At 41.9% G+C, this 27937-nt stretch overlaps 1 protein-coding gene across 1 annotated transcript in view; it reads right to left on the reverse strand.

The window, feature by feature from the left end:
- CACNG3 (calcium voltage-gated channel auxiliary subunit gamma 3) overlaps positions 1-27303 on the reverse strand; it is an 85556-nt gene extending 58253 nt beyond the window's left edge. Inside the window, exon 1 of the mRNA XM_038540026.1 lies at positions 26039-27303. Within this exon, the coding sequence (XP_038395954.1) occupies positions 26039-26249 (211 nt within the window). The 5' untranslated portion in view covers positions 26250-27303. The remainder of the gene's footprint in view (positions 1-26038) is intronic.
- Between the last annotated feature and the right edge of the window lie 634 nt (positions 27304-27937).

Raw genomic sequence — 27937 nt, forward strand, 5'->3', positions numbered from 1 at the left:
ACATGGCAATGAGGGTAAAATGAAAAACATGCCCTTAAGGCACTAGCTTAGGACATGGGAATCACTCAGTACATGGTTTTGCTGTTTCTATTGTTTTCAGAGCAGTACCCCCTGGGGGCTGGCAAGGAGGTGACAACAGAGGGTGCTAAGGACAATTGAAACCCAGGCTCATATTTGTGTTTCCAACCCATTCTAGTGAGTCTCCTTTCTTTTTGCTCTTTTATTTTTAAAGATTTTTATTCATTTATTTACTTAGGGTGAACATGAGCAGGCGGAGGGGCAGAAAGAGAGGGAGAGAGAATCTCAACAGACTTTATGCTGAGTGCAGAGCAGGGCACAGGTCTCCATCTCACCACTCTGAGACCGTGACCTGAGCCAAAATCAAGAGTCAGAGACTTAACCAACTGAACCACCCAGGCATCCTTAGGGGATCCTTACCTTTCAAAGTAAACTCTTTGAATTTTTTGTGTGTGTGCGGGTATTTTATTTTAAAAATTAAGACATTTGCCTGATAAACATACCCTTGCTATAGTCTTTCAGGATAATACCTGTCCATATCTATTAAGATCATAACCTCATTCCTCTATAATTTAGCAGTCTTGCTTTTGGTAGGTAGCCTATAAAACCAAAAGCACTAGAATGTAAGAACACATGTGTAAGAATGCCTGAAAACAAAACAAAACCAGAAACAAGGTGGATGCTCATCAAGAGAGAAATAGTTGGATACACTGAAGTGATGCCATTTTGTAGAATATTATGCAACCATTAAAAAGATGGAGTTAGATCAGTGGAAAGATTTCCATGATATACTGAGGGAAAAAAAAAAGCAAGTGGCAGACTAGTATCTCCAGTGTGATTCAATTTTTAAAATCAAACAATATCCCTCCCACAACCCTGTGCATGTATGTATGCATTTTGAGGGTAAAGATGTAGAAGAAACACATCTAAGCTATTAACGTTGGTTACTCTGGAGTGGAATAGAGAGGGGGCAGGGTGGGAATTAAGCAGGGCATATTACTACTTCTTTTTCTATTTTTAGATAGTTTCACTGCTTAAAGTAAACACATGGGCTTTTTTTTTTTTAAGATTTTATTTATTCACTTGAAATAGAGAAAACACAAGCGGGGGAGGGAGGGGCAGAGGAAAGGGAAGGGGTAATCAGACTCCCCACTGAGCAGGGAGCCTGATGTAGGGCTCAACCCCAGGACCCCAAGATCATGATCCAAGCTGAAATCAGATGCTTAACCAACTGAGCCACACAGGTGCCCCTAAACACAAGTTTTTAAAGGTTTATTTATTTAAATAATCTCTACACTCCAATGTGGATCAAGAGCTGCATGCTCTACTGACTGAATCGGTCAGGCACCCCGCTCTTATAATTTTTGAAGAAAGAATTTAATCTGTATTTGCAGATATAAGAAAATAATAACAGCGTGAGATAACCATATGCTGTAGGGGATCATATAAAAAAGGATTTTCTTGATACTCGAAGTCCCTGAGGAAAGCGGTCATACCATTTCAGCTTTCTTTGTCTCAGACCAGCTCGGGGCTATCCTGACCCAGAGGAAGTCCTCAATGAGTGTGAAGAACATGAGTGAACATTGACTCTGCCTGTGTTATGGGGTCTGACTTCCCAAGGAACTCACTGAACTCAAAGTGAGTTTCCACTCAGACAAACCTTCTGATGGTGATCATGCTTAGTTAATTCTTTACCACAGAGCTGTGTTCTTCAGCTTTTCCTTTTCAGTAATCGTATCAAAGACTGTGAAAATTGAAGTGGCAAGCTAGTCAATCACCGTGGCAGATGACACTTAGCTGGGAGGTCTAGTGACTTTTCTGGGTGACAGTTGGGGGTCCCTAAAAGGACCTCTTCACCTTAAGAGATGCCAACCTGAACAAGATGCTAATTTAAATCTGGATTAAAAAGTCCCAAGAGTAAAAACGTGTTGCTCAAAATGACATTTGGCTAGCTACCCTCAAGCAACTTCTTTAAAAAATACCTAAAATACCAGCAAGAGTTGAAGACTCAAAGCCTAAACACTGAAGATTGAAAGACAACTTAATGGCACAGCCCTGGAAGAAGCAGCATCAACTATAATGTAGCTGGAGACAAAAATGAGAAAATGGGAGGAGGAGGAGATAGATTTGAAAGAAACTATAAGCAATAACAACTTTCAACTCTGAACTAAAACATTTTTATTTTTCTATGAAGTGAAATGATGTTCTAGATAACAAAAAAGACTCCAGAAAAAGACCTGCTATAGACATGTAAGACATGAGAGAAGTTGTCAAAGAACTACCTTCGAAAAGGCCCCAGGCCCAGAAGGTTTTATACGAAAAACACCATGCTGTGGAATCTAGTTCACGGCATAGAAAATCATTTTATCAAGCTATTACCACTCTGATACCCAAACTTGACACAAAGAGCATACAAGAAGGCAAGTTTCATCGGCAAATATAGAGAAAAACCCTATTATCTATTATCTAAATTATCTATTAGCATATCTTATTTCAGCACTGTCAAAGATAAACTATGTCTCAAAAAAGATTTTGTACAAGAATGAATGATAGTTTGCTAATATGAAATGCATTAACGTCACCAATTAGCCAGCCAAAGGACAAAAAGCTTGCAATGTCTGTCGATGGATATCCAAACATGGAAACCTCCATACCCAGTTAAAATTCTTTCTTAGTTATACGTTGATGGAAAGCTCCATAGTATGATAACAAAAACATTTTAAACCAATAGCAAATGCTGGGCTTCTTGGTGAAACCCTGGAGTAGTTACTCACTTTCGGGGGAACAGGAATCACTCCCAGGATTTTGTTAAAATGCAGATCACTAGGTTTACACAAGTTCTGGGATTTATATACAAATCTGCAACCACATTTTGAGAAACATGTTTGCAAGACATTACAATTATGGTTAGGAGCAAGGCCAGGTGGTCTTCGAGCACCACCACTATATAACACTATTCTTCTCTAAACCTCAAAAGAGAAAGAGCAGGGGGAGAAAAAGTACTATCTATTATTTGCAGAGGAGATCACTGTTTACCTGGAAAACCAAATTAAGTTAATTATAATGTAGCCGACACCACTAAGAAATAGATCATTACAGATCAATAGGTCCCTCGGATACCTGTAATATTAACCACTCGGAAAATATCTTGGGAAACACCACCCATTAACATTAGTAACCAAAAATATAAAACCTACCTACAAACAATGAACTCAATCAATGCATGAGCTTGAACGAGGAAAATGGAACTTCTCTAAAAGACATAGAAGTAAATAATAAATAGCAGATATATTGTGTTTTTAAATAGGGGAAGACTCAGGTTCAAAAGAGGTCAATTGTGCCCGAATAACTCTATTAATTAAATTTTTTATTAATATTCCAATATTTCTGGCAACTTGATAGAATAATCAGAAAATTCACAGGGAAAATCAAAACATTAGAACTGAGAAGAGGTTGATAAAGAAGCATGGTAAAAAAGAACATGCCCTTCTGGTATGAAGAGTCTTATAAGCTATATTAATTCAAACAACAGTATAATAGAGCCTCAGAAATAGAAACAAAGATTAAAAGAAAAGAATAGAAATCCAGAAACAGATACAGATCTATTACGTGTGAGTGTGGATTTAATAAAAGATAAAGGTCATAATTCAACTTCATGTGGTTGAACTATCTCATAATGCATAAATAGTTTAATTAGCTGTCTAAATATCTAGGGCAACCTTGTGTCCAAATTCTTGGGATTCTCCTATCTGCTTACAACAAACACAACAAGGAAAGTAACATGGCAGCAGAGGGGTAAAGTCTTCAGGATCAGCTTGCTATGAGCCCAATACAAGTTTCCAGCCCTTTGTGGCTTCCTCAGCATTTATTAAACCCTAATCCTACATTATTGCAGGGTCAGAAACGACTGGCATGGGGTGTTAGTTCTTGTTGCACTGACGTTTGACTTCAAGCAAACCATTCAACCCGCACTTCAATTTCTTCATCAGAAAATGAAGGTAGTGCTCCCAAGTCTTGCATCATTCTTAAAGTTGTGAGGAAAAATGAAGTCATATATCAGAGCCCTCTGTAAACCTAAAGAGTTGAGTGATAGCAAACATCTGGTAACTGGATCCTAATTTAACGTCAAAAGCCCAGGCTGTAGTGAGAGGTTGCCTTAATTTGTATTGGGGCTCCATCATCTACTTGCGCATCTTGGAAAGGTTATTTCCTCTCTCTGTATCTTGGTCTTATCATTTACCGGTTGTGGGTCCTTGGGCAAGTTACTTAAGCTCACTGTGTTTTGGCTTTCCCCACCATGAGAAGGGTGATAACAATGGTAAGTGCCTCAAAGGGTTGTTACAAGGAGCATACTACTTAGAACAATGCATACTCGTTGTTTATCATCAGAATTCTCTCTGGAGTCTATGCCTCTCCTACTCCAATGTTAAAATACAAGACACAGCCCTGAGCCAATCAGCCTTTGAGACCCCTGGTCTGTAGTGATTAGGTCAATAATGGACATGTGACCTAATCAGAGCCAATGAAATGCAATGAGACTTTTACTTGCTACAAAAGAAACTCATGCCCTAATGTCCGATTCGAGCATAGAAGATAGCCCCGAGGGTTGCAATTATCCATATTGTATCCTTGAGTCTTTCAATTTTGGAGGAGGTCATTGAGAGGACGTGGTTGCAGGTTGACCTATGAGCTGGACCCAGGCAATTGGAAGCTCCTCATGCCCCCACTTTCATCCTTGGAATGTATGCTCTACTACTGTCCCCAGAGTGGGAGCCCTTTGCAAGGAGGTAGCATTCAGAGAGTAAGGTGGTATTGAGACCATCTGGACTGACAACGTGACTAAACCCCAGTTAAGGCCTCTCTGTAAACTTTTAAGATTCTGGTGGAGGATGCAGAGAACTACTTGTCTTGCGGCTGTTCAAGACAAGCCCTGTATGTAGCTCCCTTGCTTGTCAAAACCACCACCTTCCAATCTGGAGTGGTCTGACTGTTTCTCAGGCCTCTCTTTGCCCTCCAGGTGTGGGGGCCTGTTTACAAACCAACATTCATCCATTACTATGACATGAAGTCAACAGAGAAGAAGCAGAGAAAGAATGGTAAGAGAAATAGTGTACCTGTGAGTTTGATCCCTGTGTGAAGCCATACCTTTACTATCCAGTTATGTGAGCCAGTAGAGATCTCTCTGTCTCTGTCTGTCTCTCTTAAGTCAATCAGAATTGGGTTTTCTGTCACTTACAATGGAATTAATTCTACATGATACAGCAGTATTACTGTACTATTATGACCTCAGACAACATGCTCCCAAATTCACCAGAATAGATTGGGTCTTGCTGTTAACACAAACTCGGCACTCAGTACGTTTTTCACCCTCAGCGTGTGATCACAGAATGATGAATGATGATCCTTCATCCAAATGATGGGCATTTTAAGAATGAAGACAACATTGCCCTTTTCCAAATACTCGTGGAGAGCACGGACTAGATACAAGTCAGTAGCTTCACGCTCATGACCTTCAAGCAGCGGCCCCAGGGCTGGGATGGAAATTAGCTGAAACCATCATTTCAAATTTCAAAAGGTCACCATTTATGAATAGATTCTTTAATGTTCACCCCAAATCAGATGATAAGTCAGAAATGGAAGGAAAGGGGATGAAACAATAGGTATACACAGCTTGCTTTCCATGACCCAGTAAACTCTATCTGTGCCCAGTTAGACTGGCGATGACCTCCTGGTGTTGCCTTCAGACTTTTAATATCAGTTACTCTGTCACACAGAGCCTCATCTAATAACCTTATACTGCTGTCTGTAATAGAATAGCAGAGGTTGGAATGTACATGTTCTACTGTTTCCTGATCAAAAAATACAGCGATGACTATGGGGAAGTAATTAGATAAAACATCCCTTATGAGTTCAAGATTAGTGTATCCAGTCACCCTCTTAACACCCCTACTTGAATGTTATATGGGAAGCTGCAAGTTCAACATGTTTGAAATCTAATTACCAGCTCCCCCTACAAATTCTCCATCAGTAGAAGGTGCCACCGTCCATTCAAAGGCTAATGCCAGAAATACGGGAGTCCCTTGACCTCATTTCCCCTTGCCCCTTACGTACAACAAAGAGGGAAGTCTGTTGATTCCAGTTTTTAAGCCTCTCCCAAAGTGACAGCCAATGTCTCTGTCACTACTGTCACTTCCCCAATAGGGAAATCCAGCATTGCTCCTGGATTATTGGATGAAGGACTCTTAACCGGCCTTCAAGTATTCTTCTCCCTCTCCCCCATCAACTGTCCACTCAGCAGCCAGAATGAGCCTCAAAAATGAAAACCTTATATGTCAGATTTTTAAACTTCCATTCTAAATGTTCCAAAGGATTCCTGTTGCTCTCAGGATAAACTTAATATACCTTCCACAGATCTGCATGACATGGCCCCTGTTATTCTTGGCATTCACCCCACCTGTGAATTTATACCCTTTTCTAGCCATTACTGAATGCTTGATTTTCTCTATGAAGCTGTGTTCTCTCTAGCCTTGAGGCCTCCATGCACGCTCTTTCCCTCTTCTTGGAATACTAGCTCATTTGTCCATCTCTCTAACTCCCTTTCATCCTTCAGCTCTTGTGAGAGTTGTAATTTTTTCTTTTGGAAGGTGCTTCTCAGCCCAGGGTGGCAGCAGTTTGGTGGTTAAAGGAAAAAGGCATGGAGTTGTGTTGTTGTGAGTTCAATTTCTGTCTCAGATAATAACTAGATGTGTGACTTTGGGCTAGTTATTTAACCTCTCTGTTCCTAAGTTTTCTTATGTGCAAACTGGAGATGATAAGCATGGTCCAAAGGAACAAAAGTGATCGTGTAAATGATAGCATAGTAGCTGGCACATAAACTCTCAAACAATGTTAGATATTGTCACCTAACTTGCTATACATGGATGTTTGAAGGACTTTGCCTTTGGCTCTCTTATTTTTTGCAGACTTTTTGGAGGCTCTTATTCATACCCAAGGCTCTACCTTTGCCACTGACAATTTCCAAATATGTAATTTTTGGAATATATAATCATGCAAAATATATACAAAATATAATTTACAGAGGTGCCTGGGTGACTCAGTTGGTTAATAAGCATCTGCCTTCAGCTCATGATCCCGAGGTCCTAGGATCCAGGTCGCATCAGGCTCCCTACTCAGCAAGGAACCTGCTTCTTCCTCTCCCTCTGCTGCTTCCCCTGCTATGTTCTTTCTCTCTCACTGTCTCTCAAATAAATAAAATTAATAACCTAGAAAAAACCTAGAAAATAAAATATAATTTCCATATCAAACTTCTTGAGTCTTCTATTACTGGAGGTTTTTGCAATAACCCTGTGGCTTATCTCTCTGCTTCACTTTTATTTTTATTTTATTTATTTATTTATTTATTTATTTATTTATTTATTTATTATTTTATTTATTTATGTAAGTAGGCCCAGCATGGAGCTCAACATGGGGCTTGAACTCATGACCCTGACATTGAGACCTGAGCTGAGATCAAGAGTTGGATGCTTAACTGACTGAACCCCTCTCTCTGCTTCACTTTTAATCTCTAGAATCTGTTTCCACGTGGCACCTGACTATACTTTATGAATATCGGTTCAGAACATATCACTCCTCTGCTTAAAAGCCTTCCATAGCTTCCCATTATCTTCCAATCAGGTCTCTCAACCCCAACTGACATTGTTGACATTAGAGGCTGGATAGCTAGCTCCTTGTTGTGAGGGGCTGTTCTGTGCATTGCAGAATGTTTATCAATCATCCCTGGCCTCACCCACTACATGCCAATAGTACCCCACACCCTCACCTAAGTCATGGCAACCAAAAGTGTCACCAGACATGGTCAAATGTCTGGTGAACAAGACCATTCTGTGTTTAGAACCACTGCCTTAGTATAAGAACTCATGATACCTCATGATATTCTTCAAGGTCATTCCTGGGTCATTCCTGGCATCCTAAGAGCCAGGCTGGAGTCAGTTCCACTCAAGCCACATGGACGGAGGATGGAGTGATAGAGTTCCATGGTAGCCCAGAAAGCAGATCAGAATACGACCCAAAGAGGGGGTGGCAAACCAACAGACCAACAAGAACAGACATTCCTGGCAACATCCTCAAGCCTTCCTTCTACTTCTCATTTCTCTCTGCTTCTGGTCTGAAGAAATGCCTGTTCAATGGCAGCCTGGCAGTCACCTCCCTTCCCTAAGCTCTCCATCTTCATGCACAGGGTTCTTTAGTTATAGGCAGAGGGTAGAAAGTTTATAAATTCAAGCCCCCATCCACTAAAAACCTGAGGAATTGACCTTGACCATTTTCCTGCACTTTGCTTTGTCTCATAAGTGAAGCATCTCTCCGCAGATCCTGAGCCTGCAGCTCTTTGTGGAGTCATGGTTGAGCTTTGTTGGTGTTCATGAACAAAGACACAAGGCGCGATGAATCCTCCGGGCCCTGTCAGTCTTTATACCAGCAGGGTTGCATTTTAATCAAAGGCACTGCTTTCAGCACTTGCTGGAACCTCACGTTGCCTTTTGCATGCCAGTGATGGCAGAACAATGGTGGAGCTTAGTTGCAGCTAAAGAGAACTCAGAGCAGAGAGACTGGAACATGGCAAGGGACTCTTTCATCTCCCAGCAGGGAAGATAAGCAAGAACTAGAAGGAAATCTTCTGACCAAAGTAACAAAAATGGCTCCTTCAGTTTGTCTCCTCAACCATTTGAATGAAGTTTGTCAACAGAATTTAAAATATAGCTGGTAGCAGGGATTCTTGAGGGTTTTCGTCCCAGGACTCCTTTATATTTGTGCAAATTATTGAGCTGTTGTTAACGTGGGTTATATTTGCCAATATTTCCAGTTCCAGAAAATAAAGCTCAGAAAACTTAAAAATATTTATTTTTAAAATTCATTTGCAAATAATGTTAAACCCAACTGCCTGTTAACGTAAATAACATATGTATATGAAAAATAACGATATTTTTCCAAAACCAAAAAGAAAAGTAGAAGAGTGGTATCTAATTTTACATTTTTGCAAATCTTTTTAATGTCTGGCTTAATAGAAGACAGATTCTCATATCTGCTTCTGGACTTGATCTGCTGCCAAATGTTTTGGTTGAAGCATAGGAAGAAAACCCAGCCTCACACAAATATGTGGTTGACAAAGACAAGAGTCTCTGAAAGCCTTTGAAGAGAATTGTGGACATTCTTCTCTGATACTACACCAAAACTCAACAAGCAATGGTTTTTTAAAGGCTGGTTGCAATGAGGAATCTGAAACCATATTAATTAACTTTTCATGCTCTTTTGCACACTAAAATCCTTGTTTTAAAGCTATATCTTGATGGAATCTTTTACACGGGGGTAATTTTTAACATCGTACACTGGCCATTTGGGAAATTGGTTCACTGAGTTATACAGGTCTTCCATTTTGGCACATTTCATGACACAATGTAAAAAAATCACATTCACTCAAGGGGGCAGACACAAGCAAAATTGCAATTTTCATTTGAAATCTTGAATTTTATCCTTGGCAATAGATGCCATCAGTGGCTTTCCTTGAAGTGACAGGCTCACTTAGCTCATTTTCGGGAAAATATCTGCCAAATATCCAAGCCTGAATAACCATAATTTGCCTGTCAGTCATTCTTTCAAGTAAATACGGTGTTTCATGGAAAAAATGCAGCTAGTTCAGCATGCAACTCAGTTGCACAAGTGGCTGTGCTAGAGACCAACGGTATGCTTTGGCTTGCCACCAAAGAGCTTTCTGTGTACTTCCCATTTTGTTATGTGTAAAGTACGAGATGTCATAAAATTTAAAAAGATTAATACTTTTTTACTGTTTCACCGAGGACCTTTCAAAAAGAAAGTAGCATTTTCTTTCACTGTGAGTGAGTGGCAGTAATGAATTCAGTGACAACTAGTGTATATTGGTGCCACTGTTTTTGTTGGAGCTCAGACTCCAGCAGTGTCACCCACTGCTGCTTTGGCATCATCAGTGCAGATGTCAACACCATGAAAAAGGCAAATCGTATCTTATTACTACTCTGAAATAGTTCTGACCTTGTAGACCCCCGTGAAATGGTCTTGGGAGGACTTCCTTGTCCCCCCAGGGTGAACAGAACATGCTCTGAGAACACTGCTATCACATCAGCGTTAAGGACCTCAGTTCTCAGACTTGAAACACTCAGGGTTGAATCCCACCTCTACCACTCACTAGTGGGATAATTTGAAAGTTACTGTCCTGAGTTCCATATGCTCATCAGCAAAATGGGTATAATACCCCATGGAGTTCTTGAGACAACTAAGTGAGATAATGCACGTAAGCCCTCGGTATGCAATTGCTCTTGTTATTTATTAAGGGCTAATCTTTCCTTAATGTGGCTTATCTGGGGGATATTCTAGAATACAGGTTCCCTAAGGTTTGGACCACTTCAGCAACCAGTATGAAAAGAATCAAGCTTAAGACATGTGACTAGAGACTGTGAATGTGATTCTCTAGTAGGGTCTCCAACAGCTGTATCACTGGCTTTGCCCCCAGAGAGCAAAGATGTGAAAATTTTGGGGGACTAAGCAGAATGGTGGTAACCATGTCCTGAAGGGTTCCTTGCTGTGGGCAGAATGATGTAGATGGGCAGATTCAGTCCAATCTGCTTGTCACAAGAAGATGGTAACAACCAACACCAAGTTAGTACTTGTATATGCCAGACACTGTTCTGTGTGCTGTACAAATATTAACTCATCAAATACTCATAGCAACCTTATGAGTAGGAAAATAATACTCCCATTTTACAGATGAAAGCTGAGACACAGGGAGGTGAAGTAGCATTGTTACACTGTTGTGCATTGTAATGCATTGTTGACCTGGGATTTGAGCCTAAGCAATCTGACCGTAGAGGTGAGCTCTTAACTACTATACTGTACTGAGAAAACAGAAAAAAGGGGGGGGGGGGTGAGCGGGGGGGGGGAGGTACAATTTTTCCAGAAGATTCTTTCCTTTTTTTTTTTTTTGAAGATTTTATTTATTTATTCATGAGAGACACAGAGAGAGAGAGAGAGAGAGAGAGAGAGAGGCAGAGACACAGGCAGAGGGAGAAGCAGGCTCCATGCTGGGAGCCCGATGTGGGACTCGATCCCAGGTCTCCAGGATCACGCCCTGGGCCGAAGGCAGGCTCTAAACTGCTGAGCCACCCAGGGATTCCCCAGAAGATTCTTTCCTCCACAACAGGACTTATATTTATTTTGCCCTCAAATGACCTGTTAAAAAAACCCTTGAGTCACTCAGAAACCCCAGGAAAAATGAAAACTCTACCAAAAAGTCCAAGAGTGACACAAATAAATATACGGCATGATTTTGAACAACTGGATAAGTGTTAGACAAAATTACTCCATTTGGACCTTTTGTTTGTTTTTTTGAATGGCTAGGAGACTGTGACATTGAAACCACAAAGAGAGAAAAAAAAAAAAAAAAGAAACCACAAAGAGAAAAATGAAGCCCTAGAAAACAACTTAGCTTTGCACTGAACATTCTCTACCTGATCATAATAATTTCATTGGCTTTCAAACTTCAGAATCCACCCATAGCCCCAACATGGGAGGCATTAGCACAGTTACAGAATCAAATGGAAACAGAATGAATTCTTGACAAAGAAAAAGCAAAAATACAACTAATGGGCATGGGCAAGTGGAAAGGGGAATGTGGACAGCATCATTCTAGAAAGTGGGAAGTTGAGACATCCTACTCAAGGTAGATGGGAAAACTAATAAAGATTTATGTTATTTTTAGAAATTGGAAAGGTAATCAATACCGAGGGTGAATGATTTAACTAAATCCTCACCTATTATGGCAGGAAGTCAATAGATTATAAATCAAGAAACAGAGGATAAATATGTTGTTTAGAGAAATAGATGTAACCACTGGAAGAATTGAATCAGAAATGGTTAAAAAGCCCTACGACCCAGCAATTGCACTGTTGGGGATTTACCCCAAAGATACAAATGCAATGAAACGCCGGGACACCTGCACCCCGATGTTTCTAGCAGCAATGGCCACTATAGCCAAACTGTGGAAGGAGCCTCCGTGTCCAACGAAAGATGAATGGATAAAGAAGATGTGGTTTATGTATACAATGGAATATTACTCAGCTATTAGAAATGACAAATACCCACCATTTGCTTCAACGAGGATGGAACTGGAGGGTATTATGCTGAGTGAAGTAAGTCAGTCGGAGAAGGACAAACATTATATGTTCTCATTCATTTGGGGAATATAAATAATAGTGAAAGGGAAAATAAGGGAAGGGAGAAGAAATGGGTGGGAAATATCAGAAAGGGAGACAGAACGTAAAGACTGCTAACTCTGGGAAACGAACTAGGGGTGGTAGAAGGGGAGGAGGGCGGGGGGTGGGAGTGAATGGGTGACGGGCACTGGGTGTTATTCTGTATGTTAGTAAATTGAACACCAATAAAAAAAAAAAAAAAAGAAATGGTTAAAAAGGAAAAAAAAAAAAAAACCCTTGCTCTGAGCAGTAGAACTTGGGGTGAAAGGGCATAAGCACCCCTGAGACACATGCTTGTCATTAAAAGCCCTTCGACATGATTTAATTTTAAAAATAATGTGCATGATTAAATGTCTTAATAAATTAAATGATACTTTTTAAAAGCTTTTCAGTAAATTGTGAAGAATTTGAACTGGAAGAGAAAAATATACCCTTTCTAATCTCTTTGATAGTATAGAACAGAAAGATGGGGAAATGATATTTATTGGACATTCACCAAATTGTAAGTAGCAGTTATCTGGGGGCAAGGGATGAGTATATAGATAGAGTACAGAGGAAATATTGCCTTGTCTGTTTTGTTTTAAAAGTTTATATTTAGAATGTGTTTTTGTATTACTTTTATGTTAAAAGAGTTTTAAGAAAATACAATAAGAAAAATATGCCACTGAAAAAGCATGACAAAAATCAAATATCCAGGCTTTTGTGTTTTTTTTTTAAGAGAGCTTAAAAATTTAAACAAAGAGAAATGTGTAGTCACTCGATTTGTCTCCATGGATTCCTAGAAGTAGGCTATTGTCTTGTTTTCCTTCCTGTCTGCTTAAGGATAAGAAACCAGGAGCTCTGAATTCATTTCCATTCCAGCCTCCAGCAGTTAGGAGAGGTCAGTTCTCCTCTGTGTAACCTATACGGCCTTTCAGTGCATTTGGCAAATATGTTTTGGGTATTTGTTGTAGGCCAGACCCTTTGGAGACATGTAAGCCCCTAAGAGAACATTCTGTGGCAAGCCTCCTCCCACCCTGACTAATCCAGGACTCCTACCTCATGTTCCAGGAGTATCCTGCTGCATTCAGATGGATGCAGTTTCTCAGCATTTTCCCTCTACATTTCTGAACTTAACAAAGATTTTTATTCTCTGCTGAATCCTCAGCACCTAGCATGTCTAGCACTTAGTAGGTGCTCAGTAAGGACATAGAGAGCAGAGGAGCCAGGCTGGAGTTCCCCCAGATGCAAATCACTCACTTCACACCCCTCCTATTGGATCTCTGAGAAGGGGGACCAGCATGGGAGTGGATGTCACCTGAGCTGGAGAAGGATGAGAATCTGAGTTAGGAGGGGTGGCCCACCGGGAAGGACAAGTCCAAGAACTTTGTAAAATTCAATAAACATCAGAAACTCCCATGACACTGTCATCCCCTCATCTCCTCACAGTAAGAAATGCAATACTGAAAACAATGGGAGGCCATGGGCTTGTTTTCAGGGGCAGAAGGAAGATGATGGTGAAGGGATGCTGTTCCACTGTGCCCAGTCTTCAAAAAAAAACACCAGGGCAAGATGAGGCAGAAACATTAAAGACTAGAGATGAAGTTCTTGCCTGTGGGAAGCAAGGGATGTCACAGGACAAAGCACTCCTTCCGTCAAGCAGCAAGTAACTCATTGAGAAGACCTAGATATGGCTAACTCAAGACCATGTCAGTCTTGGGCTCAAAGCATCCAAAGCCTTCCAGTTCACTCAGAGTCAAAGTCAAAGTTCTTACAACATCCTTCAAGGCCTTCCACAATCTGGGGTCTAGCCCCCTCAACCAACGTGCTCCCTCCTCTGAGCTCATCATCCTCTTCAGCTGCACTGGCTCCCTTGCTCCTTGAACACCCCAGCCATGTCCTACCCCTGGCTGGGCCTTTGTATTTGCTGCTTTTTCCCATCTGGAATGCTTTTTCCCCCTGAGAGTCACCTGGTGTGGTTCCTCATCTCCTTTATATCTGGAATTAAATGTCATCTTCTCAAGGAAGCCTACCTTAATCACACTATTTATAATTTCATCCCCCTTTGCACTCCAGTGCATCTTCGAGCTTTTGGACAGTTTGGGGGAAAGTCCATAGTCCTGGGCTGGGACTGTCCATTACCTAAACCAAAGGGATGACACTGCAGCTCAGCCCCCAGGATAAAACTGGAAAATCATCTTTGGGGGTGGCCCAGACTGAATTTTCCTTGGTTCAGACCTTATTATCTTTTGGAACCTAACCCTGCCATCTCCCCAGTGCTCAGGAGCTAAGCCATCACTCACCACAGAGTGAAAAAGCAGAGCAGAGCAATTATTATGCTGTGCAGCAGACCTTTGACTCAGATTAACATCATTGCCTCTTGATTTGATCTTTTTATTTTTCTCTAAACACTGAGAGCATTTTGATCACAAGCCAGATTTATCTTTGGTGAAAAGTAATATTTTGAAAAACCAGGACTTCCTTGAAGTATATATTTTAAGGCATTTTAAGCTGATAAACAGCTAATTGGTTTGCCATCCTGTAATTTGCGAAGGGTCACAACGATTTGTTGTAAATAATGCATCTGTATTAACTGCTGCATGCCAAAACCAATTTCCACAGGTGCCAGTAGAATTTTATAATAGTTGAGATGGTAGAGGATGCTTCCACAGTTACCCATGATTTTTGCAATCATTCTAACAGGTAGGTATTATTGTATTCCAAGGCAGCTTTGCATGATGCTGAATAGCATATGCTGCAGAATACAGAGTAGAGGAGATTCCATTTCCTAAACATGCAGGTAACCAAATATATATAGAATCTGAAGCACAAGGAATAGAAACAGTGTCTGCTGGATTTGCCCACAATATGTCCACACAACGTATATTTACTTTTTCTTTCCCCAAGTTTGTACCCAGAGTATTGAGGGAATTTTGAAATGAGACTACAGAACGACTCTGGGTAGTCTTTGAGGAAAAAAAATGGAAAATAAGAGATGGACAAATAATGTTGAGGTTTTCGAGACTGTGAAGTCAGACTTCCTCAAAATCCAGGCTACTGAATTACCAATAGTTACTGCAGAGATTATAGGGTATATTATTTTTAGAATGGTTTATTAGCACTTAAGCCCAGAATTGAGATTGGTAGTGATTAGCGTGGGTTCACTAGGAGAAGCTCAAGCAACAAATTCAATGGATATTTATTGAGCATCTACTATGCACCAGTTCAGCAAGATATGGTCGGTAGAGTATTTGGGTGGCAACAAGATTTTTGATATTTCTTACAACATGCAGGTTAAGTGGTAGATGTATAGTGTCAGGCTTCGCTTGTTCCAAACTCATCCCACTTGTCCACTTCTGACTTCTGCAAGTCCAAGGTCTCCAAGAACTAGGCCTGGTAGTACTTTGGTCTATTGCATAGCTAGTGGGCATTTGCGTTCTTCAAAGATGATTTTGACTCTCTGAGTGCTGCCTGAGTATCAGGCTGCGATCCCTAAGCCAGAAGTTGATTACTGCCTGACACAGACCCAAAAGCTCAAAGAAGTGAAACAAATGCTGTGGCCAAGTTTACTCCTTGGGAAGTGAGATAGCCACGAACCTAATGGCATCCCTAAGTTTGCAGACACCCAAATGCAATATAGAAAATGCAAGAATCTCCAATGGTTTGCTCAACTTGCATCTAATCAGAAACCCCTTAAGAAACTCTGCTCTTTTCACTTCCAAATGATTGGTGTTGCCATTTAAAGAAAATTTACATTTGATCTCCAGAGGTGGTGTTTCTCAGTAGCTCAGTGTTACAATATCTAAATCTTGTTAGCTTCACCATTTTTTCCCCAGACCTTGCTGGATTTGGAATAGAAATTGGGAAAGGTTGAGATAATTATTTTTCACAAAAATTCCAGTTGTTGAGTGGCTCAGAGCCAGTGACTGCCACCAAACCCTCCTTGACAGAGGAGTGAGCAGGCTGGAAGAGACAGAGACCCACTCATCAGGCCCAGGTCCTTCTATTAAGGTAGTGCTGTTGTGGTGTTTACGGTGAAGCTTCTGGAGATCACACTAGCAGGCGATCTAGCACAAGCTACTTCATTTCTAGGAGCTTCAGTCTCCCTGTGGGTGGAGCAAGTCTACTAGTAGAAAGGGGCTATTATGAGTTGCATCTGTTACACTAAGTGCTCATCCAAGTGCCTGGAGTACAGTCATGAAAGGCAGCACAGGGTAGGGTTGGAAGCCTAGATCTGCCTCTTACTATGTGCTCTTTGGGTCTCTGTTCTTTCATTTGTAAAATGGAGAGAATAACAATATCTACCTCCTAAAGATGTAACAAGGATCAAATGATATTTGCCAAGTGCCCACTTAGAACAGTGGTTGGTATATAGGACGTGTCTGATGGATAAACAAACAGACAAATGCATGCATGCTCGGGGGTTAGTCTGGAAATAAACGCTCCCTCTGCCCTAGCAATCATAGTTTGGCCCACAGAAGGTGTTCATTAATTGTCAGCTATTTATTATTTTCCTGGCACTTCTTTCTGGGGTTCTCATGGCCCAGCCTCTCCTGCAGCTTCCTTGGAAGTAGCCCCCTATAAGGATATGTCACCTGCTTACTGATTCCAGGAGGAACAGCAGACCTGCCCTGGAAGTGAGTCCTCTCATGCAGACCTCTTGGGCTGGAGAGCTACTAGCCCCGACTTTGCTGTTCATCAACATCATTTTGGAGCAAGCCTCTGTAGACCCTTAAAATGCAAATCAAATCCTGATAACCTTTTCTTCATCTATGCTTTCCTTTCTATTTTTCACCAGCTCCTCTTCTTCCTGCCCCCCAAAGTGTCAATGCCACTTAGGGTTTTGCTATTTTTCCTCTTCATACCCATTGGGTTTTCTCTGTCACTTCTTGTGTATTTTCACGTCTTCAATTCCCACCTATGTTTGGGTGATCCTAAGGTCATCCCAGCTTTCATCTCTGCCCTAGGTTCTACATTAGTGATTCTTAACATTTTCGGAGGATGAGACTCTCTCCATAAAAGCACCCGTTTCCATAATATTTTTCTTGAAGTTTCATAAGCATGCGGCACTTCATCCATGGAGCAAATAGAGGAGGACTTCTATGTAGGCTTCCAATACCAACTACCTCCTTTTTGGGGATGTCAATTTCTTTACCCTTACTTACTCGATGACCATGTCTGATCAAGTCTACTTCACCCTGTCTCTAGTGTCCTGTTCATTGTCATCAGAACACCAGATCCCAAAGTTTTCCCCTCTTGCCAGCCCCGACAGATGTTGTTCCCTGTGTACCTGGGCAGGGGGTGCATTTTCCTGGAGCCCTTTATGAGAGAAGGATCTCACTGACTTTCTTTCAACCTCTCCTTGTCTCAGGAAGAAAAGAAGAACTACCTGGGCAAAGGGCTAAGTGCATGTTTTCCAGGAAAGAGAAGAGGATTCACAGAATCCCTGCTCAGACGAAGAGTCTGTGATAAAGACGAAGAGTACAACCACCCCCCACCACCACAACAACCAATATTCTTGGGAAAACAAAGGGTACTTCTAGAAATAAAATGTTATTATAGATTCCTCCATGCCTCTCCAGTGAGATATAACAGGAGTTGGCAAACTTAACTTCTTCTGTAAAGGGCCAGACAGTAAATATTTTAGGCTTTGCAGGCCAAGCAGCAAAACTGAGGATACTATATGTTATACATATGTAACAAGAGAGAAAACAAATTTCCATAAAATTTTTATTGGCAACATTCAGAAGTTTGGATGCTGAAATTTGAATTTCTCATCATTTTTATATGTCACAAAGCATTATTGGAGATTATTTAATTTTTTCAACTACTTAAAAATATACAAAATATTCTTAGTCTGTAGGTTGTACAAAAATAGTCAATAGGCTGAATTTGGCCCATAGGCTATAGTTTGCTAACCGCTGAGATACAGTTATCTATCACAGTGGATATACACCACTGAGTTTTCAACTTTAGAATTTTAGAGACCACATATGATGACATATACCGTTTATTGAAGAATCTCAAATTAGTGGAGTATGAATGTTTAACGGCTGTATTTTTAGCTTTCAACTGTGTTATATCCAATCTCTCATTTCCTTAATGATATTTTGGGCGGAGATCATAACTTTCTACTTACTTTTGGCTGTTAAAACTTCCATATTGCAATGCACTATCCCTGCGCATCCCCCTTTTAGGTTCTAGCACCTTCAGTGTGTTGTGGCAGGGAGCAGGAAGAAAATAAGGCCAAAATGTCACTTCGCTTAGCTGTGTGATGTTGCAAACCTTTACTGTTTATTGTTACTAGTTTCCCAGCTAACACTGATCATCAGGTTCTCTGTGTGGCAGGGGACATGTTGACTTTTTTTGTGGAGACACAAGCATTGATTATTGGAGAGCCCTAGGGGACCTTCCCACTGCAACTTCTCTCCCCAGTGTGGAATATCTGAGTCTGACTCACTTTCTTCCATCCCACTTTGGCTTCTGTCACTGGCAACTCATGTCCCCATGCGGCTGGACCTGCAGTTGAACCATACAACACCCTGTGAACATTTTTTAAAGGCCCTCCTCCCTTTGGATGGACTCAGCTTTGGGCCAAGGTTCATGGTTTGGGGAATGGAACAGGGGCCAACTCTCAAGACAGGGCAACATCTTCACGAACATCATGTAGCTCTGACCAGGGTCTTGTTGCCTAATGGGCTGCTCTCTTGGATGGGATAATGACCAAATGGCTCAAGTTCAGCTATTCACCACCAGATCCACACAGCCTACAAACTTCCCCATTCCACAAAGGCTGCCCCATTGCCATTCCCTCTGTCTTAGCCTCTTTACTGAAGTAGGCACACAAGCAGCGTCCATCCCAGGAATGTGATGCCAGTCTCTCTTTTCTGCAGGCACCCTCAATCTTTGTGAATGAGTCTTCTTGGGGCACAGGTAATTCACTGAGGAACCTCAAGTTTTGGGGAAAAAGGAAGGTGGTATAAGAAAGCTAGCTTGCCATTTGTCTTTGAAAATGGATATTGTCTAAAAAGGATGAGTTAAGAACTACTGGTCAATGCATTATTTAGAGGTATGAAGGAATAAAGGAGTTGCAATAAGTACAAAAGTAGAAAAAGTTGTAAGTGCTTGCTGCTGTGTTTCTTCATTTAACAGGTAAGGAAACTCATGCTCAGCGGTGAAACAACTTCCGAGGGTTTGCAGCCAGTAAACGGCAAGATCCAGCTAAGAACCCAGGTCTACCTGACCTCAAGACCCCTGCTGTTGTCTCATATTCTCTGTGGTCAGAGACCAATTCATAAATGACTAAAAGCCCATTTGCTCCTATAATGAAAAAGTGGGCTCTGGCAGGATTGTGTGGATGGAGGAAAAAGCAAAACGACTTTGGAGTTTTGTGGGCTTCTCTTTAACCTCAGAAACATTGCTTTCACTGGGGGTGCTTCCACATGTCAGAGTATAATTTTTAAATAGTTAGAAACATAATTTTCCTAAAATATACAATGCGCTCATGTCAAGTTTTATTCAACTCATCAATGAGAGAACTAGCAGAATGACAAAGCTAGTTCAAAGGAGGATATTATATATATTTTTCAGGAAAAAAATTCTGAAGTAAGATTGTCAAGTTAGATGTAAAACTGATTCATGTCCTAGAGGGTGGCAATAAATCTACAACATTTGAAATTATCTCTTCTAATGAGCAGAAATAATTTGCACCTCTAATGAGCAAATTTATGTGCATCTTTCCAAGCTCTCTACAAGTAGCATCTAACTATACCACTGGCCCTTTATCTATAATAAAACAAATAAAATTACATTCCACCAAAGAATCAGATGACTCCCTCAGTAAGATTGTCAGACATGGCTCTAAGAGAACAAACGACAGAGTCCCCTTTCTTTGCGTATTTTTTTCCCTTGATGCACGCTAGTAACCCACACACGTCACCATGTTAATAACCCACACTGCTTCCCCAACCTTGGAATGTTGATCACTTGCCTTTTTTCTAATCCAGAAGATGAAATTTCAAGTGACAAAGTAAACAATTATTTTCAAATCATCTGCTTCTTCAAATGGGTAGAATCTTAGAGTCAAAAGGCAGGGGGCTAGAGTTGAGGTAGGAAACAGAGGAGTAGGTCTTTTCCACCAATGATAGAACTGGGAATAAGATTCAGAATATTTAATCACAGGTAGGACTGTGAGACTAGCCAGTCAGAATGGATGCTTCCATAGGGCTGGGCCAGGATCCTGATGGCCCCTGCTGGGTCAGGTCTTAACTCTTTACTGGAAAATCTCATAGATGTCTGGGAGGTTCCAGAATAGGCTAGGGTAACTATAGTGGTGGCGGGAGGGGGAGGGTTGATTGGGGACTTGGGCCAGATGCTGTTTACCAAGAAGTAGGAAAGTATTTCAACATTTTAACAAGCAATATGGCTATACAGACATGTTCTGGTTGAATGTTATCATGTTCACACCTCAACCTCTGCCACCTCCCCAGTCCTGACTGGTCTCACAAACACAGGCATAGTCATTCACCCACATCCTGCCTTAAGATTCCAGTCCACTTCTCTCCTCTGTTTGCCTCTTGGGCTTTAGAGGCAAAGAGGAACCATGCAGGGAAAGGAACAGGGAGGAGGTCAAGAGTAGGGAAGAAAGAGCATTCTGCACGCACGTCTAAGGGAAAGTGCAGCATCAGATCTAGGAGTGGAGAAGTGACTACTTGGTAGTGTTCCTAAGCTCTGGAGGTAGAGCAGTGCTCCCAATGGACAAGGATCCCTGTCCTTATCTTCTATTGGAGGGAGATAGGGAAATATGAAAAATATGAGTTACCATGTGAGAGCACCCAGCACAGGGCTTGGCACATAGGAAATACTCAACAAATGTTATGTCCTTCTCTTATCCGTGTCCTTAATCACATCTCTGCAGCTTCCCCGAAGGCTTCTGAACACATAAATAAAGCTGCAACCCCATCTGGCTGAAAAGAGTCAACCATCTGGAGATTTGGAAATATGGGGGAACTTCTAATGACTGGCTAATTTTTTTTTCAGTTTTTCAGACAGATGTTTGATGCCATTCAGGCCCATCTGTAGCAGAAATAGCAGTTTATTGAGACTCTTTTCCATAATTTTAAGCTCCTTGTCCTAAAAGCTAAGTGGACTTTATTTTCTTAGTATTTTCTTAAAAAATGATTTGAAAAAGTGATCATTGGCTAATGGAGAACAATTCAGGAATAAAATATGGAAATATCAGACCCTTGGATTAAAAAGACCTTTAAACTGGCAGCCCATGGGTCAAATTCAACAATGAGGCAGGTTTGGCTTGGCAGGCAGTGTGTCTTTATTTACTTTTAAATTTTATTTTATTTATATATTTTTAAAAGACATTAGTTTTTTAAAAGATTTTATTTATTTATTCACAAGAGACACACAGAGAGAGGCAGAGACACAGGCAGAGGGAAAAGCAGGCTCCCTGGAGGGAGCCCGATGCCAGACTCAATCCCAGGACCCCAGGATCATGACCCGGGCAGAAGGCAGACGCTCAACCACTGAGCCACCCAAATGTCCCAGACAGTGTGTTTTTAAAAAGTTAATTTAGTTGCCCACATTTTAAAAATCAAGAGATTTTATACCTGGCTTTTTAATATTTGGAATATCGGGATAAATTTGGTACACGTTTCCCAAGAGTAAAAATCAACTCAAGTCACATAGCATTTGTCCCTTGGATAGGGGCTTGTGCTCTCTGGTTTGCCTCAGGCCCCACTATTCTCTATTGTTCTCCACTCTGAGACCGTGTTTCAGCTACCAGGTATCTTTTTAAGTGCAGTGACTTCTCCAACCCCCTACCCCCAGAATTGAGTTAAGAGGACAGTGAAATGCTTGTTTCAACTGCTACATTACCTGCCTTGTCCACATGGACATTTGGATTTGTTTACTCCTAATCTTATCTGAAGCTTTCATTTCAGAATTGGATAAACTAAGGCCCAAAGGAGGAAGATATATGCACAATTCACATAACTCGTAGTGACAGAAGTGTGATGAGTACTCAGGGTTCCTTGTTACCAGGCCAGTGGTCTTTCCATGATGTAAATACGTCACTTTGCTCATGTCTAGGACTTCAAGGGGTCTTCTTAATGAGGGAACCATACATTGAGCATGTTCTCATTCAAATCCACATGCTGCCATTGAAAACACACAGCAAGTTGGGACCCTACTTTGTGAATGCCTCGTGTGCTTTCCAGATAATGAGTCAGGCATTCGTTCTGCTTTCTGAGTGTGGGTGTCTCTACATAGGTCGATTGTTTCTTCATTCAAAATCTGTCCTTTGCTGTCTCTGAATTTGTTCCTGTCTGATGTCGCCTGCACCCCTGCAGACATTGCACAGGCATGCTGAGTGTTCGGGGACCTGAAGCTTCTGTATGGAAAAACCCATGTGTCTGGGCATTCTCACAAGCTAATGTTTGTACCAGTAGCAACCTATCCACCGGAGCACGAATTCATGTTCTTAGCAAATGCTCCCAGAAGCAACATGGCTTAGGTGAGGTAGTGCCTGCTGGGTTTAGGTATGTGACCTCAGGCAAGTCATATAATTTCTCTAAGGCTCAGTTTCTTCACCAATAAAATGAGGATAATAATAATACTGATTTAAATGAGCTCCTTTGAAGAGGAAAAAGTTAATTTTTCAAAATTGTTAGAATAGTGCTAGCAATTATATATGTACTAAATATAAATGATATTCTGGGGAGTTAAAGAAATAAAAAACCCTTCTCTTGCTTGAGTGATGTGATCCTTCTTAACACATGTAATTGTTGCCAGCTCCATTGTAAATACTTAATATATGTTAGCTTAAACATCAGAATTGCTTGGAGGAGTTTCAGAAAATTCAGATTCCAGTGATCCACCACAGACCTACGGAAGCAGAGAATCTAGTTGTGAGGCCTAATTATCTTTTTTTTTTTTTAAAGCTCCCCATGTGATTCTGATGACTGGCCAAGTTTGGGAACATTGATGTAGTTTCCTTATTCCTGAATATCTTTGGTGGTGGAGAACCCATACCACCTAAAGCTCCCTATTCTACATTGCATGGTCATTTATACTGAGGCAAAAATTGTTTTCCTCTCACTCTTACTTCTACCCCCTTGAGGCCACATAGAACATTTCAAATCTCTTTCCCATATGACAACTCTTCAGATATTTTCAGACAGCTGTCATGTCCCTCCTGACCATTCTCTTTTGGACAAAACCGCCACATTCTCTCATGGCTCTTTAAAAAGTATGGGTGAACAGACTTTGCTAATTTGATATCAGAAAAACAACTGAGCTATAAGACCTCCAGTTATCCTTTGACTCTAAAGGACCAGAAAAATGATGATGTTGAGACTCTAGGAGACGGGATATACTGAATAAGAGATGATTATACACCTTTAATCCAGAGGATGGGGTCTGCCTATTGCATGCAGGAAATCAGAGGTTCCTTGAAAATTCCTTGAACACTTGATATATTCAGTACATGAAGAAAAATCTTGGTTTCAGATTCCAGCCAGGCCCATCTAGGTGCTGGTTCTATGGGTGTGCATACAGCTTAAGATTCATTGTGACTCATTAAAGTTACTGTATATAATACTTCAAAAAATGTAAAAAACAAAACAAAAACAAAAACCTGGCTGAGTCAAATTGTATGAAGACTGCAACATATTTTCTCAAAAGAATTCACCTGACCAAGAACATATCTTAGATTCATCCAGTTCCATCTTGATTCAAATTCTCACTTCTCCCACTAAGCCCACAGAATGCCTGGGTGGGGTTCCAATTCCTTGTACAAACTGTGGGTGTAGGACATGATGTTGGAGAGAAGAGAAACCATCAGTTGAGAAATTCTGAGAAAGGATTTAGGCATTTTAGGCCCTATTGGGGGAAGCCAAATTTGGTTTTTAATTGTACATTCCCAGGTTTTGTTCCAAGAGGTGCAGAAGAACTGGAAATAACGGAAACACGATCTACATATATACCTCGTCTGGCTCAGATTTTTTATGCCATCCCTAGAACCATATAGACAACAAAGCATCCACCAAATCACAGCTTTACAGAAGGTAATTCAATTCTTTGTTGTCAATAGAGTAAAGGGAATTATAGAATTTCCCCAAGGTAAATGACTTCACCATATCTGATCACCAATGATTACAAATATTAGATTTTTATCAATGTTTGGGAAATAATTGTTCTAAAATTTCCATTGGTACACTGGATAAAATAAGAGCTTTGGATAGTGCTAATTCATGATCACCTATTCCAAAGTAATCATTTCCCAGATTGATAAGAAAGGGTTGGAGTAGGCAAATGTCTTAGCCAAGGTCACACAGATAGTTTGCAGCATTACCCAAGTCTTCTGACTTCAAGTACAGTGATTCTTGTTGCATTTAAAGTAGTCTTTTCCTACCTGGGATTCCCACCAGTTGCAAATTTGTGTTGGAAACAGAATCAACTGTAGTAGTGCTACAGTCGGGAGAGCAGTTGTTCAGAGTGTCAGGACATGGGAAGAAGGCCAGGGAATGATGCAATATTACACTAGCAAGTGATGTCATAGCATGATTTCCTAAGTGATTTACATAAATGCAAGTTCTCAAAAAGCCCTGACAAATGCCAGCCAGTGGGAATGCAGGCATGGAGAACCAATGGCAAACAGGAGAGGGGAACATATAGGAAACCCAGATTTCCTTGCTCATCACAGTAACAAGCTTCACAGATTCCTCAGAAGCCTGATAAAACTCCCTTCTGCCCCTCTAATCCAGTGCCTTCCCTCAGGCACATAAGCTTGAAAGAGCTTTGATTTTCTTCTCTATCTTTCCATTTACTACCACTGACATTCAGTCATTGCCCAGTGATGCTGAGAGTGACTTCTTGTGTAGTGAAAGCGAGTTTAATAGTGAGACAGTCTAACCAAGAGCTTCACATTCTGAAAATTGGTCTGCCCTCTTCATCATAATTTAGAGCAAATTCTCAATTTTTAAAATTAGAAGCTGTAATTTTTGGAGAATCAATCGTATGCAAATGTCATGGAAATATATTTGTTGAGTTTGGAGAGGACTTAAGAAAGAAGACAGGTGGATACCAAATACGAACACTTCAGTTTTGTTTTGAAACATGTATTAATAAAGAAGTTTTGTTAAAATGTGTGTGTGTAGGGGTTCACATACGTTTGTCTGGTTGGCAATGTAAGTTCATGAAAATATCTACTTAGACCAAACTCAGAAGAAACTGCTAAGACTGTGTTAGAAATAAGGAAATAGCTCAAAGTGTGCCAGCCTAGGTCACAGTCTGCCTGTCTCTGTCCCTCTGTCTCTTCTCTCTCTCTCCCTCCCTCCCTCTCTTTCTCTCTTCCTTCCTCTCTCTTCTTCCTTCACTTTCCCTCCCCTTCCACCACTAAAATGCAATTAAAGCAGAGCCAAAGACCCCATCTCAAGCCACAAATCAAAGCAATTCACAATATGCTTAGGAATTTTGGATTTGAAGACTTTGCTCAACTGCAGAAGCTGCCTAGAGTGCCACAAAATCTCATCTCATGAAGCTTAAACCAAAAACAACCAACAAGACCAAACCTCTTCATCCCACACAGCATTAGTCTTGCTGGGAACAATCTGGGCATCTGCACATTCTCAGCAAAAATTCAAACTATTCATCTTTCCCCATCACTGCCTCCATTTCCCCAAACACCTACTGGAATATTAGAATATCAGAAACTGCATTATTTGGGGCCATTGAGAAGAATTTGTAAATACCTTCTAGGCAGCAGGTCCTCCACAGCCCCGAATGGGTCATTACTTCTTCATTCTTCCTGCTGGTTTCATTATCACTTGTAGATTTAGTCCTGCACACACCTCTGGAATATAACCAGTAGTCCGTGCCCACTGCAATGGTCATTAAACTAAAAGCTGCGAAGGCTCCCACAGTGGTGATCAACATCTGGATACCTCTGTCACACATCCTCATAATTCTTCATGGTACTCTGGATGGCTGGGGGTTGGAGGGGTAGGTTCAATGCCAGAGGGGAAAATCACTCTGCAGCTGGGTAACCTAGGGCAGGCTCTTCCAAAAATTCGGGTCTCCTTTTGTCAGCATCCACAGAGACTTTAGGAAAGCTGGGATTTCCTGTCTGGAGCTCTCTCCGGTTCCCTGGGTCGCCTATGGCCCTTGGAAGGGTGCAGGCTCCAGGGGGTTGGTCCACATCACTGCTGCCTTCTGAGGATCCCTGGGTTCCTTTCATTCCTCAGGAGCTTGGTAAAGATGAGGGTCCGTGCAGGGCATGGCTCCAGAGCCTGGAGCTGCCAGTTCGGATTTGAGATGCGCCTGGCTCCTCACAGCCTCGGGAGACTCAAGGCAAAGAAATCCAGAGAGGTCTATGTGTGTGTGTGTGTGCGTGCGTGCGTGTGTGTGCGAGCGCGTGTGCTGGGGGTGAGGGCGGATGGCAAAAAATAGCACTGCTGGGAGGCGAGTCGCTGAGAAGAGTGTTCATTGCTTCCCCAGCCTCCCAGGAAAGCTCTCCGCCTGCTCCTGACACCCCCGCTCAAACTGGAGAAAAGACAGAGTCCTGGGGAGGGGGCCGGGCGGTTTCATCGGAGGGCAGAGGTCCGCGGTGCTGAAGGGACAGCTCCCGCCTGTTGCCCCGCCTCCGCCTCCCTAACGCCCAGGCGTTGGGTCCGTGGTGCTGAAGGGACAGCTCCGCTCCTGCTGCTGCTGCTGCTGCTGCTGCTGCTGCTGCTGCTGCTGCTGCACCCCCGCCTCTCTAGCCCCTGGGCTTGAGACCTGGGGTGCTGAAGGGTCGCACCTCCCTCCAGCCGCCCTCCCCCCGTCCCTTTCCAGGCCAGCTAGCCGGCTCGGCTCTGCCTAGTCAATCCCACGCTCAGCGCAAAGTTTCCGGAGCCCAGGGCAGTCAGCGCCCCGGCTCGGCTCGTCGGCGCTGCAGCATCACCCTGCTCCTCCGCTCCCGGAAGGGTTAAGGAAAGGGGAAGGGGAAAGAAGCCCGCAGCGCACTCTGGCGCGCTCTCAGCTCCCACCCAGCGCGGCTCCCCCCCCCCCCCACCGCCCCCCAACCCCCGAGCCAGGCAAGTTTGCCTTTTGCTGCGGGCTCCGCTGGAGCCCACTGGGGAACACCGAGTCTTCTTAAAGGGACCGGCGACTCCGGGCGACGGATCTGTGTCTCACTTGGGCGGGTAAAAAGTGTTGTCACAGGCACATCTGTGTATAGTCTGTCTCAATTTGGTTCCCCAGAAAACAAGCCAATATGTCTACCCTCCTTTTTCTGGAGCTCTGGTTTACACCGGAGACAACGTGCTCAGATCAGACCCGGAACTGTTCATATACATATGATCATGTATTCCTAAAAGACAGAAGGAGCTGTGTGTATGTAGACTCTGCTGTACGCATATCACAGATTCGGGGCGACAGGTTGTGAGATGCTGGTATCTGAATCCACTTCATATATTGCAGCATCCTTATATTTGTGTAGACTGCAGGTTGATGGATTCAAGGTGGGAGAGTCCGCGAAAATGTCAGGTTCTTTCCAAAGGTCCCTGGAATGTTCATTCGTCAACATCTTTTTCTAAGTGAGACCGTGGAGCACGTGAAGTTAGGTCTGCTTTTCTTGTTAGTCCAAAGTGCAAATGCCATTGCACACTTGA

This window comes from Canis lupus, chromosome 6 (genome assembly GCF_011100685.1).
Source record: "Canis lupus familiaris isolate Mischka breed German Shepherd chromosome 6, alternate assembly UU_Cfam_GSD_1.0, whole genome shotgun sequence".
Lineage (NCBI taxonomy): Eukaryota > Metazoa > Chordata > Mammalia > Carnivora > Canidae > Canis > Canis lupus.